Source organism: Gadus chalcogrammus, chromosome 9, assembly GCF_026213295.1.
Source record: "Gadus chalcogrammus isolate NIFS_2021 chromosome 9, NIFS_Gcha_1.0, whole genome shotgun sequence".
Taxonomy (NCBI): Eukaryota; Metazoa; Chordata; class Actinopteri; order Gadiformes; family Gadidae; genus Gadus; species Gadus chalcogrammus.
The window spans coordinates 9,216,933-9,236,208 of record NC_079420.1 but is presented as its reverse complement, the minus strand read 5'-3'; the positions used below and the strand labels follow the sequence as shown (position 1 = coordinate 9,236,208).

The window sequence follows — 19,276 nt, the reverse complement described above, 5'->3', positions numbered from 1 at the left end:
AACACAACTAGGAAGAGCCTAACCATCCCAAATCTTGGATTGGTTTACGTTCGACACAATGCTGCAGGAAGTTCCTCTGATAAAGGTATAGACATTTTTGACTCATATCAGGATGTATAACTGTAGGGACGATAAGCAACAAGTGATGAGTTCAGATACTAGTATCAAATAGTGCCCGATTTGCCTAATGGATGACTTGCTTTGATGAAAAATGAGAGTGACAGACTAATGGCCCTAATGTGTGTGAGTGTGCGTGTGTGCCTGTGTTTATGTGTATGTATTTGTGAGTGTGTATGTGTGTGTGTGTGTTTGAGACAGTCTTTATGCGTGTTTCCGTGTGTGTGTGAGAATGGCATACATAGTGTTTGTGTGTGTGTGTGTGTGTGTGTGTGTGTGTGTGTGTGTGTGTGTGTGTGTGTGTGTGTGTGTGTGTGTGTGTGTGGGTGGGTGGGTGGGTGGGTGGGTGGGTGGGTGGGTGGGTGGGTGGGTGGGTGGGTGGGTGGGTGGTGTGTGTGTGTGTGTTTGAGAATGGGATAGATAGTGTTTGTGTGTGTGTGTGTGTGTGTGTGTATGTGTGTGTGTGTATGTGTGAGAGAGAGAGATAGAGAGTGTGTACTATGTGTGTGTGTGTGTGTGTGTTTGTGTGTGCGTGTGTGTTATTTTGCATGCCTATGTGTATGTGTGTGAGTCACATTGCGCATGACTCATTAGTCTTAATAAGATAATGAGCTTGTCATGAGGTGGTTAACTAACTAATCAACAACAAGTCCTTATATATCATTGCATTCTTATACGCTGCACAGCACCTGCACATGTAAACACACCACACACATGTATGTGTGTGTGTGTGTGTGTGTGTGTGTTTGTGTGTGTGTATGTATGTGTGTCTATATGTGTGAACCCATGCTCAGAGCTGAGGGGCAAAAACAAATCCAACAGAGAACAATGAAACGCATACTTGATCATGATAGGTTTCCAGTAAACTAGCAGAACAAGTTCTTTCTGCACCCGCGTTAACGGTAAAATAGGCAAACATGCAAACCAACCGGTTGTGAGAATAACATGTGGGGAACTAATGCCTGGCAGTTTGACAATCTGGCAACGCAGGGTCTGACATTGCAATAAAGAGCACGTCAAATAAGACAGGTCTTTTTCATTAAAGTTCGGATTTGTTTGTGTGCGGAGGTGGTGACAGTTTACCAGAGAATTTTACAAATGTACAATAAGTTGCTTTGTTTTAAGCAAACAGCTATATTGATTGTTTCCCGGCCACCTGTGGACCAATACAGCTACGGAATTGCTTGCATATCTGAAATGTGGGAATTTTTGTTGTATGTTATTTAAGTCTTGGAACGTTACAGATAAATGTTTGAAGTGTTTAGAACCATGGGTTAGAACAAGGACATTATTCAAACAGACATAACGCAATCACAGCTTATCAGGAATTCTCATCGTGTTCTGCACCTAGTCAAATTGATTCACTGCTCAGGCTGATATAACAGCACTCATGTATTCAGCCTGACCAGTCTCTCTCTCTCTCTCTCTCTCTCTCTCTCTCTCTCTCTCTCTCTCTCTCTCTCTCTCTCTCTCTCTCTCTCTCTCTCTCTCTCTCTCTCTCTCTCTCTCTCTCTCTCTCTCTCTCTCTCTCACTCTTTTGGGTTTTGGATCATTGCCAAAGTTAAATAAAGTGTAAATGAATGTCCAAATATTCATTGACACTTAATGAGCAGAGGAAATATATAACACAAGTTTTGGGACGAAGGACACGGGCTCCTGTACTTGCAAAATGTTTTTTGCTTCATCCATTTGCTACTGCATTTTACTCATATTACGATGAATAACTATTAGTATCAGCCTCTTACCCAACCAGTAGCAATTATTAGTGGTTCATCCCGTTCCCTCACGGCTTGCTGACTATAGAGTGGGCAATCAGCTTTTGATTTTGTAATAAACATTATGCAAGACAAACGTTTATCTATTTTTAAACATCACACATGCCACAGACACGTTGGGGCTCGGTAGCATAATATATGTTATGATTGAATGTATGAATTATACAGCGTGAATAAACTCGTCGTGACCTATGAGCTAAGGCACGGTCGTGAACAGACAACTTCATGAACAGACTGGGAAGTGAAGGAGTGAAAATGTGTTTAAAATACATATTTTGTAAGCGCTGTCATTTAGATGTAGTACTTTCTAAAGACAACTAGGTTTAAACATAGCATGTAAAAGCTATAGTTAGTCAGTTTGTATTTGTTTTGTATTGCTCCTCTTTTTCTCTGAGTGTCGGATCCCCATTTGATAACTCTGTCCAGACGGTGGCGCTAAAGCTCCCACAAGTTTTTCACCAACCGCTAAACCCTTAAGAGAAGAAGAAACAGAGCCTCACCGCGCATGCGTATGTCGCCTTTACGTACCCTCGGTCAACAACATGGCGGCCTCCTTGCAGCTGGGTCGTCAAGGAATACTATTTGGATTACGATTTAACCTAATTAAACAATGTCAACGGACGACAACCCCGTGGCTGCCCCATGCCAGGACCTTCCACCGGTGTCCGGCCCTCCTTGGTGAGCGATCAGGGACTCCAGGGTCCGGTGGGCGGGTGGTTTTATATCGCCGCTCAGCGCCGCTACCGGGGCGACGCGGGGCGCTGCTCACCTCGACCCAGATCACAACCTTGAGATCTTCTCTTTATTTATGGTGTCATGTTAATTATAGCGTTGAATCAGGGTGGTCGGGAAGGGTTGCATGTTGTTTTGTGTATTGCTATTGTTGTGTTTAATAGTAATAATGATGCTTGTTCTCTGACAGCTGAGTTATCCTCTGGTGATGCTCGGTTGATTGGCAGGTGTCAGATGAACTGACAGGTCGTTGGTGACCGTTGTTGATCCTTACTGGTCAGGATAATTTTTCCGGGTCATTCCTGCAGTTTGATAGTTGATTAGAGTTGTCGTAGAGTAAACATAGTGTACAGCTAAGGAGATCCCAGCATCGTTTGACTCTCACTCAAGGTCCATCGTTGGTATTGAAGGGTTATTTCAATGCACAGCCACATATGCATTTATTTGAACATATTTTCAGGTCCCGTTTATTCAAAAGAAAATAAAAAGCTAAGAATGCTTAGATACATGGAATGATCAAATGGACATCACGAAATGGGTATCCATCTTTGGGGATGCACGTGTGTCTCTATTTAATCCCCCTGAATTGATCTAATCATATTCTAACACAATTTGAAAGATCTGTACTGGACACATGGATGCTGCCACAAAGAGCACTCTAAATACATTAGCTACCAGCTGTAACCACAGGGTCGCTGATTGTTGATGTTCGTGGCAGAATGATTGCTTTGGGCATTATCCTCTGTGTCCCGTTAGTCACTCACTACTTCTAATAGACGTACTTCTACCGAATGTACCGCAGTACAAAAGCAAAGATATTTACAATTCCATTGGATGTCCAGCAGATGGCAGCAGCACACAACATAGGCCTAATAAATCAAAAGGTATGACTTGCATCCGCTTTTTAAATTCCCCTGTAACTTATTGGAAAATATCAAATATATATATATATATATATATATATATATATATATATATATATATATATATATATTTCAATTCAATGAATACGTATTCATTTTTGATTGCAAAGCAAATACTTATTTTTACTAATTGCAACAAAAAGAAAAACATGGATGTAGTCTACTGTTATATTCCTGATTCAGTTTTAGTTTGAACACTGGGGACTGCAATACAAGCTTCATGATTAATTATGTAATCCCTCCTTTTTAGCAACTTGCATGGCCCCCTTCTACTCCCAGGCTATACAATCTGAACATAGACAGTAGTAGGGCTATTCTATGCTTGATCATGGACATGTCTGCATGCACCCTGTTGGCCTCCTCTGCTTGCTAATCCTAACACGAAGTTAACTGAAACTTAAATACATACAGGGTTGAATCGTGATCGCGATTTTATAATAATTTATCATGCAGGCCTAGCCCGCGATACAGACAATTTCGCCATACAGCGATTCTGCAATAATCGATATATTAGGCTATCCTATAACGTTACATCACGATGGTATGTCTATCGATGAATACAAAAAGACTGTGAAAAGTTACTCGTCTTTGGCTAGTTAACTTCTGTTCAAGTTTCCTTCATTCATGGGGGCCACGTCGAGGAGCAGGGAAATCACCGTATAAAAAAATATATCGACATCGGGGGCCAGTGTATCGATTCTCGTAGCACAAAAAGAAGTGCAACTATATCGCCGTATCGATATTTTGTCCCACCCCTAGTCATGTAGGCGTACATTGTGGCAGTAAACTCCTCAACAACAGAAAGTCTTTCTATCTCTCGCATGTATGCACTGATTCGGTCCTACTGTCCTACGCCTAGGTATCAATTCGTCAAACTCAAAGTCGTAGATTGGAACATAAGCTGCTTGACGAAAGCCCTTATTTAGTGTTTTTCTTCTGGATGTGGACCACTGCTACACCCAGCCAGGGTCTTAGGTCATGTTGGTGGCCCTGGGCAGTCAGGGATGTATGCCAATGGCCTGGTGCAGTGTCAGCCTGCATCATGTTGTGTTTCAGATAGCTTGCTAATGCCCCACACTGCCGCGCTGGGAAGAGTGAATGTGTCATACTGCCCCCAGCGGTGCTCTTGTATGAGACGAAAGCAAGTGCATTTTCACACATGTTAACACTTTTTTTGTTGTACGTTTGTTGCACTGCTGTAACAAAGAACATTTACTTCTTTCTTCAAAATTTGTTGTGCAAGACACGACTGGGAAACTATAGGCAATTATATAGTTTTTGATGTTTTTAGAGTCGATTTTAATTTTGATAATACTGTTTCTCAATATCATAACATGTAATTATATTTTTGTCCTGTAGGTGTCGCACCTCTCAAAGTCGAAATGCCGGCTCTTTCCCCCACTATGGAGGAGGGAACTATCGTCAAATGGCTGAAAAAGGAAGGTAAGAAAAACGTTGTTTCACAAGGTCTGCCCAGTCCCACAAAATTTTAACTAATCCAGGGGATTGAAGAATGAGGCAGAGCTCTGCAATATTGGCCCGGCTATCACACGGTCAAGTCCCAACTACCGACGTTGTCAACATGGAAGACATGCCATTTCCTAACCACTATTGACATTAAACCTTCTACAATATCTACCTGCCCCGCTTTATTGTAATCAAATTTTGATGGATTGAGTCTCACAGTTCTCATGTATTCGGAGACTACATCAATAGCCAGGAGTCAAACGAACACAGAGAGATCCCTTCCACTCAAACGGGGCGATCCAAAATGGCAGACAGCAGCAGTACTCTACCTCATTGTCATAAGTCGGGCCTAAGCTATCACCTCACTCCACCTCCTCTAGCCCCCCCCCCCCCCCCCCCCCTCTCTCTTAATTAGCACAGTGTGGAGGAGAAACGTCTTCATGTTCTTCTGACGGGTCAGGCAGCACCAGCAGCAGCCCTCGTTTTAGACTCCACCACATGGCATCGGAGCTGGGAGGCAGCGCAGTCTGCCGAGGCTAATTGGCCCGCAGGAACAGAGCCGCTAAAATTCAGCAGTGGTTAACAGGGGTACCGGGCCAGTCTCTCTCGTGTGTGTGTGTGTGTGTGTGTGTGTGTGTGTGTGTGTGTGTGTGTGTGTGTGTTTGTGCGTGTCTCTCTGTCTTGTCCTCTGTGTGTGTGTGTGTGTGTGTGTGCCTGTGTCTCTCTCTTGTCCTGTGTGTATGTTTATCGTCCTGTGTGTGTGTGTCTCCTCTGGTCCTGTGCGTGTGTGCATGGGTGATGTAGACAATTGACCATATTGTCTGACCATCTTTTCATTGGAAAGATCAAGTGATGGTTAGAGACCGGCCAATGTGCTTGTGGCTGTTGCTTTGAGGTCCGCCCGGCCTATCAGAAGCTGCTGCGTCAGAGTCTTTGGGTTTTATATATTTGTTTTCTGTTTTTCCCCAAGGCCTGTGTGTGGAGCACAATGTCTGGCTGAGGCGCCTCTCTGTGACGGTGTCGGGGCAGAGTGTTGGCGCTCTGCCTGTTTAAACTTTAATATCGCCTGACCCCCGGGGTTAAGGGTCGAGCCTCGTACACACATCCAATCTTGACGGCGCCGCACCGTCCCGGAGGGGGTTGGCCCTCAGGGTGATCTTCGTGCCAATACTCCTCTTCGTCTTACCCTCCGATAATCACGCTGCCTCACTTGTCACCTCCAGTTCCATGATAGTGGATATATTAGGGATAAACAGTAGCGGACGTAGTGGTGGCCTTTCTTATCGTCAGAGCTCTATAACCCTGTTTGAGGATCACGCTAACCCCACCTCTTCCTCTATCCAGCCCCCCTCTCCCAGAGCCACACAGCTAAATAGGTCATCGTGACCCTCGACCCTAACCTCATCTGGGTGGAATTACTCCCGCCTCCCCCCCATCAACGCATCGACACGATGTCGGCCAATAAATCAAGCGAGTCTTTACGATCGATATATTATCGGAGGAAAATGATTTGGAAAGGAGAAATCCCATTAGAATGGGGCCCCGTTTCCCTGAACCTGAGGCTCACAAACATTGACCCAACCTTATCTATCTATATAAATATGAAGGTTAAATGTGAAGATTAGCACTGCCTGTTATAAACTAGGAAGCTATGCGTTTACATGAGAATATGCCAAGCACTTGAATTTGTAGTCCCATGTTGTACTCTATGAAATGAAGGACATTTTTTTCATGGGAAGTAGTTTATAATATAAGGGACCAAAGGGGAAATGTGTTCATTATTTAAATCGTGCGGTGCAATGATTCACATTGTCAGGGGGAGCCTATCTTTAGCCTCTAAGAGATTCCTAGGGTCTGATGTGGGTAATATGTTTGATTAAACAATGACAATGAGATTGATTATCCAAATAGACCACCCCACCAAGTGCTACCGTCGTTCTAATCCCAGCGTTACGAACACAATTGATGTACTTCACATCCGTGGGTCTCGTCCTCCGTATCGGTCCGCTCCAGTGTCCTCTCTCGGCGTCCGTCTCTCGCTCTCGCTCTCCCTAATTGCTCTCCTCTCTCACTGCTGAGCACTAAGCAGATGCTAATGTATGCGTTGGTGTCGAGGAATGCTGGGATTCAGAGGGATACCAGCAGCGGATCTATCCCTCTCTAAGACACACCGGCTCGCTCCAGTTTGCATTCTTTCCCATGAAAGATTGATTAGGCCGTGTCTTTGATATCCAGGCCTGGGCCACAGTGAGCCCCATCTATGCCTTCCTTTCCCACAGCCCGTTTTTTTTTTCTGTTGTGAAGGTTTTTTTTTTTTTACTTGTTCTCAATGAGATCCGAGTAGCCTTAAACACAACTGATTTGTTTTGCATAAACGCTGGCCAATATTAGTGCCATTTGTATCGATGGTTTGGGGATATTAATAAGAAATGTTCCAACGGTTCAATTTATATCCATAAGTGGAGGTTGCTAGACTGCTGTGTGTATCTAAACCGTATGTTTGCTGAGCACCAAAGCAAAGAGCCACAGTTTCACGTGTAAAATAACTTGTGATCCAGCCTTCATAATTGTGTTTATTATGATGGTGAGACATGCCTTCATACCAGTCCATGTTATTCTCGAGCCTGCACCATATTGTGAAGCTCTCTGTCTGCTGCTGCTGCTGCTGTTGTTCCTGTTGGCCGCTCATTAGAGCAGGGTGTTTATCGGTACTCTGTGTTCGCAGGTGAGGAGGTAGCCGCAGGAGACGCACTGTGTGAGATCGAGACGGACAAGGCCGTGGTTACCATGGAGTCCAGCGATGACGGAGTCCTGGCAAAGATCTTGGTAAATAATCAAAGCGGTCCCCACACACACACACCCACAGGTCTGGCTCTGGGCTCTGGTGCGGGGGATCCCCATCGGACCGGCCCACGGTTTGATTCCCAATGTCATCGTGTCCATGGATGAAGAATTAAAGAGCCGGTACGGACTCTGAAACCTGGCTCCAGGAGCCAGGTTTCAGAGTCTGTACCGGCTCTTTAATTCTTCATCGTAGTGTGGTACTCTTTTTAAAGTTCTTGACGGAGCTGTCTAATCTTTTATTCAGATGTTGTCAGATGCAGTCACACCTGAGAGTGGAGACAGCGTGAAGCAGTTTTTAGGACCTATGTTAATGACAGTGTTTCCTTTCGGATTCAAATTTGCAAAGGATGTGAACAGAAACCTAAGCCTTCTGTATGTCTGTCGGCAAACGTCATGCTTCCTATGAACTGAAACATTTAGCCTGTGATGACATTGGAAGAACAGTTTAACCTGCCATCAGCAATTCCACGTTGGTCAACAAAATGTGGAACGTGACGTAAATATTTGGATATAAAGCAATATTTATTTACACATGCTTTTTATTTGTGTTATTGATTTGCCATACTCGGTTGAAGAGGTGTGGATATGACACGACTGTGGACATGAGTAAAAACGTAGATTGTCATTTAAGGTCAGATTGAGGTTTCACCTCTCTTCTTAGCATAATCTTTACAACCGTGTATAAATCTAAATCTACCGCCTTTGTTCAAAGCAGAAAAATACGGCACATCATTTATTGTTGAATGGGAGAGCCATGAATCTTTCACTGAAGGCGCCTGCAAAAATAATCTAGTCCTGTAATTTTTTGATGCAAGCAGAATATTAATCTTGGATTTGGCAACAAATCTACACGGGGGAAGAATGTGCGTCTTTACCAAAATTGTGTTTCTCTGCAGAGGTGTGTGTGTGTGTGCGTGTGCGTGTGCGTGTGCGTGTGCGTGTGTGTGCGCGCGCGCGTCTCCGCGTTTACATCCAATAATAGCGTGTGTTTGTGTCCAGCTCTCAGCTCTCTCCAGCGGTCATTAAGGGCCTCTTGTTAAACTCCCCCTCCCCGCGGGCAGACTCTAAGAGGCCCTAATGAGCGGCTTCCTCTCTCCTGCTTCTCCTCCTTCATGTCGCTGGCGCTTTGATGCGTTGAACACGTCCTGTAGGCTTCCAGAGGCGGCCCGACCGGCTGTCTTTCATCAGCGCCACGCCACATGTTTGTGGCGGGGAACAGACTGGCCGTCACGTTTCGCCGTGCGGCACCCATACCTGTCACATCGCCCTGCCAGAGACGGGGGGTGTGAGAGGATGGCGCTGGGGGGAGATCATTATCCTGCAGAGAGAACCCTGCTCGCTAGGGAGCACCATCACACACGGGCATGCAGCGCACAAAGTGCATACACATGAAAAGACAGGCGTCCACGGACATGCACGCACACACATGCACTAAGTAAGTACACTCCCAGACACAAGCACAAACACACACTCAAAGACACACATGCACTAACACACACTCACAGACATGCATGCATACATATGCGAAAACAGACTCAGACACGCACACTCTCAAACACACACACTCACAGACACGCGCTCACACATGCACAGTAATGCATGCACACGTATGCCCAAATATTCACAGACACACGCATGCACGCACACACGCATGCACAAACACACTCGGAGACACGCACACACACTCACAAATAGCACATACACACAGACACACACACAGACACACGCACAAAGAAATCCACGGAGAACATACATGTTTGTTGACATTCCCTCTCTCCGAATCCAATTTAACTAAGGAAATATGCAAGCGTGTCAGCGCGACACATCCTTAAACAAACTCACCGGCTTGCTGTCACTATATGCTTGAATACGTCTCTCAATGTGTTTTACTCAGCCCCCCTGACAAGCCTCTTTACGTCTCACTGTCACCTCATGCTCCCCTGGACGAGGTCGTAGGTGAGGCGTGCACGGCTGTCTACTCCAGTGGAACACCCTGAACAGATGTACACAAAACAACCCAGAGGAAGACGTGTTATTTAGGCATTAACGTCTGTAATGGATCGAACATCTCCACTCTGCCTGCTTGTCACCCTCTCCCTCCCTCCTTCCCCACTCATTCCTTTACTCAGCCCTCCGTCTTGGCTGTCATGGCGATGAGGCAGTTTCCATAGCAACCAACCAAGGAGTTGGGGGGCCAGGAGCTTTCGTTGGGAGCTGGTAAAGAAGGATAAGCTGTACACACACAGCCCCGCCTCCCCCTTCTGTGTGTGTGAGTGAGAAAAGGAAATAATGTGGGTTAATGTGACGATGTGATATCTATTACGTATATAAAACCCTAAGCCAGTTCTGGCAATATTTGGCAAGTGCCTGTCTGTGACCCAGCTGGGCTGAGCACCCAGTGGATTTCTAATTGAGACGCTGGGATAATTACCTGCCTCTAGTCAAGCAGCCGGGCCACTGCAGACAGGACACTTCCCTGGTCCTCCGCAGCATTATTTATGGGGGTCAGCTCCTAGTATGGCACGTTAACAGCGGGCATCAGCCCCGGGGGGGGTAAGGAGCAGGGCTTGAGCCTAATTAAGGTGTGTGTGTGTGTGTGTGTGTGTGTGTGTGTGTGTGTGTGTGTGTGTGTGTGTGTGTGTGTGTGTGTGTGTGTGTGTGTGTGTGTGTGTGTGTGTGTGTGTGTGTGTGTGTGTGTGTGTGTGTGCGAGATTGCCTTGTGTTCTCGCACCTCATTGCTGCGCCCGGCTCCTCCACGAGCCTCGGGGCCTCCATCGGAAAATCAGATCAGGGAACAATCCATCACAGCCTGTTGGAGAGCCAGGAACCCACGCTCGCTGATGGAGAATCGCACACGCAAGCGCATGTGCATGCACGTACACACACACCCCCATGTCATTCAAATGGCTGTGATATACGTACAGATGATTGGTTTCTGTGGTTGAGCAAATTTGCCAAATGTCAACACTAAATCACAACATTAAAGCCCCTAAGTGTGTGTGTTAATGTTTGAGATAATTTGTGGATGTATTTGAGATAATGGTGGATGTATTGTGTTTCAGATAATGTGTGGATGTATTGGTGTTTGAGGTAATTTGCAGTTGTTTGGTGTTTGAGATAATGCGTGGATCTATTGTTTGAGATAATGCGTGGATCTATTGTTTGAGATAATGCGTGGATCTATTGTTTGAGATAATGCGTGGATCTATTGTTTGAGATAATGCGTGGATGTTTGGTGTTTGCGATAATGCGTGGATGGTGGACCGAAGTGAGGTAGATCGGTCGTATGGATGCATGAAACAGCCGGGCTGACAGCTTGTGCGTATATATAATTGCTTTTTCAAACGTCAACCTATAAGTGAGCTATATGAAGGAGGCGGCTGCCCTCGATCTGATCCAGATTCCGTCAGACAGGATCTTATGTAACTGATGAACTGGTATTGACTGTGGTGAGCCTTTAACCCGATCGATTGGACTGTCGCTGCTGTGCTCCACACACCTGGATGTGCCTTTGTGTCCTTGGTGCTACAGGCTCTGGGAACAGAATAGATCCACCATCTGGAGATCCAGGCTGTGGTTTCATTGCCCGGCTTCTCTTCTCTTCCCTTCCCTTGTTTTCCCAATACTCGCTCTGTTGTTGTTTATTCACTGCATTCCTAAGTGATTAATTGAAGCCTTCATGTCCTATCCTCTGGATTACTCCTATTTGCTGTGAAATAATAATAATTAAACCTTCACACCAACGTGATTATCGCTGGGCTTGCCCTAGTGGTACAATCTGAAAAAGGTTTCAAAACCAACATTCTACATTTTGGGGATTTTTTTTTTTCCAATTGCTCGTCAGCCCGCTCCACCTCTTGAGATGCTGCCGCCCAACACTATAATAGAATTTTGTTAAACCAGGATTTCGGAGCTCTAGTCTGCATCCTTTGAAGGGATCTGGAGCGTGTGAGGCTAGGTCAATAGTGCTGGATCCAGCCTTGTATACTAAGTACTTCTGATGAGGGATACTCGCCTTTGAAGTTCGTATACTGCTGCACTCTAAACAGATTTTTCCTCGATGTCGTCTCTCTTAGGAAAATCTTGGAATTTAAAACAAAAGGGTAGTCGATTCACCGGGCAAGACAAACGTCCTGCTTCATCAACACCTCCTCAGCCACCTGACCCCTTTTCCCTCTCTGGATTTCGAGATACAGGGAGGGGTCATGGTGACCGTTGAATATCATATTGACGTCCCAAAACATCACCACATCATTCAAAAGCCTGAGTGATCGGACTCTGGTGGAGGTCGTCATCCCTGCTCCTCCGCTGGCGTGACGTAGTACCCTCCCCTCCGAGCGCTTGCTTGTAGGGTGGTATTTTTAGAACGTACCCCGGCCCACCCCCCTGATCCAGATCACCCGCAGGGGACCAATTTGGAGGGCCTTCCAAACGTCCCAGGTGTCGGCAGTCAGCGCACAGAGGAGGAGCATGTGTCTGTTGACAAGGAGGAGGAGGAAAAGCAGGAGGAAGGCACCTCCTCCTCCTTTTGAAACCACCAGAGCTTCAGGGGGTATGGCTTGACCCCGTTTCCTTTTAGAGCTGCTGTTTCCCAGGAACACCTCATTTGTTTTCCTGAATATTTGATATGGGTGGGGGGATGATTTCAATGGCACCCATGTGCAATGCAAAGTGTATTGCAAGCGGTCTAGGTTTGAATTGTTTTTGTGGCTGCAGTGTCACAATACAACCAGTAGATGGCAGTATTAAGTGCTACCCAGTTCTGAACACTCCTAAGCCTAATTTCCGCTCATGAATGAGCATATGTACACACGCCTGCTCTCTCCTTTTGTGTAGACTTCCAGCCACGCATGTGATTGTTCCACCATCTGCAAAGTCTATCAAATGATGACATTATAACCAAAATAGCCCAGCACAAAGTACAGTACAGACTGTGAAGCAGAAAGCAATAGAGACATGCCGACATAGACGGAATTATTATCACACATGTGTTAGTGCTTGCCTTTTTATTTGTGTGTATCCTTCGCTGAGGGCGCAGTGTGGTTAGCAATGGCAGTGCACACCAGGTTGGGAGGACAGGAGGAAAAAAAGCGAGGCATTCGTCATCTGAAAGCAATTCCCAGGAAGGACAATTAACTTAAGGTTGAGCCATTCTCTGTAGGCAGTGTAAACAAATCAACACACCTCCATGATTAGTTAGCCTTTCTCGGAGGCGGGAGGATCCCTTGTGGACAAAGAACACGTCGGGAACATTTACAGACGTCCTGATTAGCTCACCACTGTTTTGTACATCTGCAGCCTTGGGGGGGCGGGGTACGGGGTGGGGAGCCGTGGGTCTGAATCTGAATCCAGTTGGGACTGCCCAGTCCCGTCATCGATCTAGCAGACCACGGTGGCTTCTTCTCTTCATCCGTGTTCACTCTCCGCTGCTCCGGGAGTATGGGAATGCATTGAGCGTGCATGAGGTCCATTCAATTCAACCCTGTGGTACAAGATTTGAGAAGGCAACAGCCATTAGGGTTTGGGTTCCTTCACTGCAATCTTTACAATCTGTCAGCCGATCCACAAGCCATTATTGGCGCCCCCTGTTTTGTGTTCACCCTGGCCCGTTTCCTTATAGACATCATCCATCATGGCTTCCGTCGTGCTCCGGGAACCACGCTAATTGCTGCGGTGCCGAAGCAGAACTATAGCAGAAACAAAAGCACATACTTAGACACGCTATTTACAGAGCTAATAAATAGCTATTGGACACACTCTCGCAGTCCATTTCCCGAGATATTTAGCTGATGTGTGCTTTGTGTGTGCTTGGTGCCTAGTGGAAGCAGGGTATTTATTTCGCCAAATAGTCTCGTAGCGGTGTGGAAAATCTGTTGGAGACTGGCCAGAGTGTACCTCGCTGTGGAAATTTCCGCTGTATACCCGGTGTGCTGGAGTGGCCTTCTGGCTTTCCATACTACCTCACCGTCTGGTTGGAAGAGGAGCCACTGAGGAGCTGAAGGTGGATGGAAATGGATAAATGGATGGAAGTCATTGTGGCGGATAAACCATGCATGTTGTGTGATTAAGTATTGAGGCCAATATTTATTGGCTAGTAATTCTCTCATGGGGAAAAATAATGATACCATTTTTTTTTTTTTGTCACACCTTTCTTTGGAGACAAAAAAACTGTGAACGTTGGATTGTATTGGACAGGACACAATTGGAATGGTCTTCCTTCACAGGTTTCAAACAGTCTCCATTTTGTCTGGCTGTTAAGCAGACTTTAGTGTGTTGTTTGCCAGTACACAGGTGCAACACTGGGCTGCTGCTCCTGTGGCTGTGTGGCTGTGTGGCCTTGATGGCTCTGCTGGAGAGCGTGTTTGTTGTTGGGATTCGGTTTCAAGGTTGGATGAAGGTTCCTCTTTTTAGGGGGGGATTTTTGTCACGGCAGTTACAAACCCTACAACTTTGTGTGTGTTTAGCTGTACAAGGCTGCGGTTACGAAGCACGTCGCTGGCTTCTGCCTTTCAGGACGACCTCCACAATGGAGACTTTCTCTAAACACGAGGACGTGCAAAGTGCAAACACCGTCTCTTGTCGACTGAGCCATTTGTTTAGAACTAATCAATATTGACAAGAGATTATCTCCTTGCCAGGGCCTAGAATCAGTTGGTGAAAGGCGACCCCGGTCCTTTGGGTTTATACTGTAACCAAGTCTATGAATCAACGTTTGACAGCCAAACGAACACCATCCATTTCCTCCTCCGTTAAGGACGTTGGTCTTGTCCTTTTTGGGCTCGGAGGACGGAAAGGAGGAGGGACGAGGCGGCTGGCGACTGGTTTCGGCTCCCCTGGGCAGCGTGCTAATCAATAGGCTGTCAGAAGGTGTTCATCAGTTCGGCTTCCTCTGTTGATTTGCCTCATGTGGATTGCTTTCTTTACACCCTTTATAAAAGGCTCCCCGCGGGCCGTTTTGGGCCTTCTTCACAGTCACAGTTGTAGGATTTCATCCAGGAAAGCTTTTAGATCGTATGAGGGGTTTGGGTCTGTGTGGAATGGGAACAGTGAGGGTCGAGGGGAAATATGCAGATGTGTGAGAATAAAACCTTTTTCTTATTTTTTTACAATTCATTGGAAAGAAAAGTGCAGTGATGTGAATGACTTTCATCTCAGTCCGACGGTATGCAAATTGACCCGGTGGTGTGGGGCGGTACATTCGTCGCCCCAAGTCAGCGCTTGTCAACTGTCTTTGTCGGAGCCTGTTGCTAGGCAACTAACAGACCACCAGCGCCTTTTTGATGACGGGGCCCGACCGAGTCGACCACACTCACTCACATGCTCCCAAAATTACAGAATTGGCTAAAGTGTACATTCTATGGTTGATGGGGGACTCTCGTAGTGGTGGAAAAGGGAGCGTATGAAGTCGGACTAAAACACAAGATGTAGACACACACATCCTTCAGAAAAAAAAAAAAAAAAAGGCTTATTTTTTAAGTATGCACATACTTAAAAAGCAATACCATGAAACCAGGAAAAATAAAAATAGTACAACAACATGATGTCATGGGATGTTCAGTAAATTCAAAGCAAAATGGTCTTTATTGTCACAATACCATGACTTCTGTCACATTGGCCGATTAATGATCAATTCTTCCCCAACTCTTTTTGGAGCCGTATCGAGTGGGTATCTGTTCTAAGAGATGGAAGGGATTAACAATAGTGACAAAAGAGGCCAGCAGTCCGGCAGTTTTTCTGAAGGTGTTGTAATATAAATTACACCAGTTGTTCCAGTGATCCCCGGACCCGTCCCATCGTGTTCCCCCGTCTGTGTTCCAGATGGAGGAGGGCAGCCGCGGCGTCCCCCTGGGCACCCTCATTGCCCTGATGGTGGAGGAAGGGGAGGACTGGAAGCAGGTGGAGGTCCCCCCTCCGACGGCCCCTCCTGCAGCCCCAGCTGCCGCCGTCGCTGCCTCCGTCGCACCTCCACCTGCTCCTGCCCAGCCCCCACCCGCACTACCGCCCGCAGTCCACACTATCAGCTCAGCACTGTGGGTATCACTTCCCCTCCCCCCCCACTCTCCCTCCAACCGTCCTCCATCCTCACCCCCTCTCTTGCTCTCTCCCTCCCTCCCACCCTCTCCCTCCCTCAGCCTTCCCTCTCTCTCTCTCTCCCCCACCACCCCCCTCCAACCGTACTCCCCTCCCTCTCTCTCCCCCTCCCTCCTCCCTCTCCCTCCCTCCAACCGTCCTCCCACCTCACCCCCTCCCCCTCCCACCTTCTCCTCCTCTTTCCTCTCGTTTTCATCCCACCTTCCTGTCTTTACGTCCAGCACACACGATTTGTCCATTTGTCTTTATTTACTGTGGCAAAAAGAGGAACCTTTTTGTCACTATTTACACAACAATCGATATATTTTGCTTACAACCACTGAACGACAGATTTACTATTGTCAGTGTAAATGTTGGCGTGTTGTCCAGCTGGGCAGGTATATTCCTCACATTCAGGTGGATAGGAATGTATGGCAGATGAATTGGATCGGCTTGCTGTACTTGTGTCAGATAATTCTGACACAAAGAAAAGGCAATGAAATTCAACCCCCAAAAATGCATTCAACACAACTGAATTATTTTATATCTATCATCTGAAACATGATTGACCGTGTCTTAAAGTATTTTTTGTCGGTGTAGCTCTTCATCACGCTCACCGTCTCAAAGAGCTTCACACCTGTGTGACAGAGTCCGCTAGAGGTTAAGCCACATCAAGATAAACCACCACCACACCTTATTTTCTGTACCCTCATCATGACACACCAGGGTGCTGAGTAAGTTGGTTTTTTCACGGCTACGCCACAGCTTTTAATATGGTGTCACGGCGTGTTGACACAACACGGAGTCAAGTGGCATAGCGGCCTCCACAGGCTGAGAGCAGGGCTTGTTTAGTGTGCACACACAGTTATCGAATAGGGTCAGATGATTAGACTGATGTTTGTAAACGTCTTTTCAGTCGTGCGGGTCACAAGTCCTCCTCTAAAGTAGTGTTTAATTTTCCCTCTTGTGCCTTCCTGTGTCATGTGCTTCATCTGATAAACAGCCAAGGGAAACTTAAGCAGATTATGATATCATGATCCACGAAGCAAATCAAAGAATTTCTGACGCATTAAGCAGCAAATATTTGCTACTTGTACTTCATAAATGATAAATCAATTCTCAAAATCTGTTCAGATAAATTTTCTCCCGATCTCTTAATGGTTTAACCGCTAAATTGTTGCAGCACTAGTATGTATAGTTTAGAGATAGACCGATATGTTTTTTTCAGGGCCGATACCGATTATTAGTAGTCAAGTGGGCCGATAATTAACAGAAAAAGGGAAAATATTGGCGTCAAAGTTTTGAATAATACAAACTCCAACACTTAGCTTAATTTCAATGCCTTTAAGCATATGTTTAATAAACACAAAAGCTTATCAGATTTGCAACATAACACAATTTAAACAAATAAACAGCTCCCTAAAATGTTCCTGAACTGAACTGAGATGTTAATCTTTTACAACTGAAAATTTAAATAAATAAATAGTTCCATAGTTAAACAGCCATTATTGCCAGACAGTTTTCTCTCAGACAGACAGTGCTTTGCTGTCAGTTTCTCATGTGGCTCACACACACACACACACACACACACACACAGACACAGACACAGACACACACACACACACACACACACACACACACACACACACACACACACACACACACACACACACACACACACACAAACACACTATTCTCTAGCCATCCCCTCATCGTGCTTCCCTGTAATAAAACTAACTGAATTTTACTCTCTCTCTCACACACACACACACACACTTCTTACTTGTATCCCTGACTATTTCCCTATCAATATTATCAGGAACCTTGTTTCAAGTGATTAAACCGTTTAAAAACACTAAATAGCCTACAGCATCTTCACTTTAATAATCAGTGTTTATCATTGGAACAGACAGCTGCTGCTAACGTATTGGGCCTCACAGTAACGTTAGTAGTCGTGAGTTGTAGAGTTTTGCTACAGTCTGCTGAGCGTCTAGAGCCAGAGAAGGAGAAAGCGGACCGCTGGGCTAACGTTACGCTATAAGCTAATCAGCCTTCACCTTAAAGTCGGGTTCGAGGGGCTCCATGGTTACGCAGTTGGATAGCGCATTACACAGTTGTAGAAGTATAACCACCGCTTAACGTGCTTCCCTGCAATAAAACTGGACTGAATTGAGTTTATTAGGTTTTTACTCTCCCTCACACAATGACTTCTACTATCACAGACTATTTCCATATCGATATTATCAGCAACCTTGTTTTGAGTGATTAACGGACTGCGAGCGAGCAGATTATCAGACTATTTCCATATCGATATGGAAATAGTCTGTGATAGTAGAAGTCTGTGTGTGAGGGAGAGAGTAAAAACCTAATAAACTCAATTCAGTCCAGAGCATGTTTCGATAACGTTAATGGGCTCACAGTAATGTTACTATTAGTTGTGAGTTGTAGAGGATGTTTATTACAATTTTCCGAGAGTCTGCTGCCTTATCTTACCTCGAAACCAAACCAGACATAACCTTTTCTCCTCTCCGCCGTGTGTGTGAGAGCCCTCTGCATGCACAGCTTTCACTGCTGATTGGCTGTTACCCGTCGTGGCTCTGCGTGGTACCAGAGTGTGTAACCAATCAGGTGGTGCGGTGGGTGGGACAATGCTGGAGACAGCGTAGTGACAGCAGACAGAGAGGTGCGGCTGCATCAGAGCCAAAATAACCCTGTTTTAAATTGATCTCTTATCGGCCGTCGGATAAAAAAAAAAGGCCGATGCTGATATGCGTCAAAAGGCCGAATATCGGCGCCGATAATCGGCCCGGCCGATAATCGGTCGTTCCCTAGTATAGTTAGATAGATGGATTTATTTGTCAGCAAGAAGCACGTATACTTATTTTTACAGACATACATGTCTGTAAAAATAAGTGGTGCAACGTTATTGCATTAACGTTTTTTATCCGATCTGTACGTAACTCATCCCTCCATGTCTTTTCCCCAGACTGCGTCTGAGCCCAGCGGCGAGGAACATCCTGGACACCCACGGCCTGGACCCCCGCCTGGCCACGCCCACCGGTCCTAGAGGACTCATCACCAAGGAGTGAGTACGGGTCGCCCTAGTTTAGCCCCAGCGGCTCCGTCCCTCGCCTGATGACAGTGTTGTGTCTTCCGAAGAGACACGATTGCTTCGCCAAGGACCAGCTGCCCTGAATGCCTCCTTGTAGTGTGCGTTGAACCTAGAAAGAAACAGAACCGGCCGGGAAACAAACACTTTCTCAGCTGTAATTGGTTGTACTACAGCCCTAGGATGAAAGCGCATCCAAAGGCGTCCCGCAAAGTGTTCACATCCATATTCGGCGGCTG

The 19,276-nt window shown here is 46.0% G+C and overlaps 1 protein-coding gene across 1 annotated transcript in view; it reads left to right on the top strand.

The window, feature by feature from the left end:
* Positions 1-2,403: 2,403 nt before the first annotated feature.
* Positions 2,404-19,276, top strand: part of pdhx (pyruvate dehydrogenase complex component X) — a 32,749-nt gene continuing 15,876 nt past the window's right edge. The window contains exons 1-5 of the mRNA XM_056598930.1: positions 2,404-2,570; positions 4,907-4,990; positions 7,740-7,840; positions 15,677-15,888; positions 18,915-19,013. Coding sequence (XP_056454905.1) covers positions 2,435-2,570; positions 4,907-4,990; positions 7,740-7,840; positions 15,677-15,888; positions 18,915-19,013 — 632 coding nt within the window. The 5' untranslated portion in view covers positions 2,404-2,434. The remainder of the gene's footprint in view (positions 2,571-4,906; positions 4,991-7,739; positions 7,841-15,676; positions 15,889-18,914; positions 19,014-19,276) is intronic.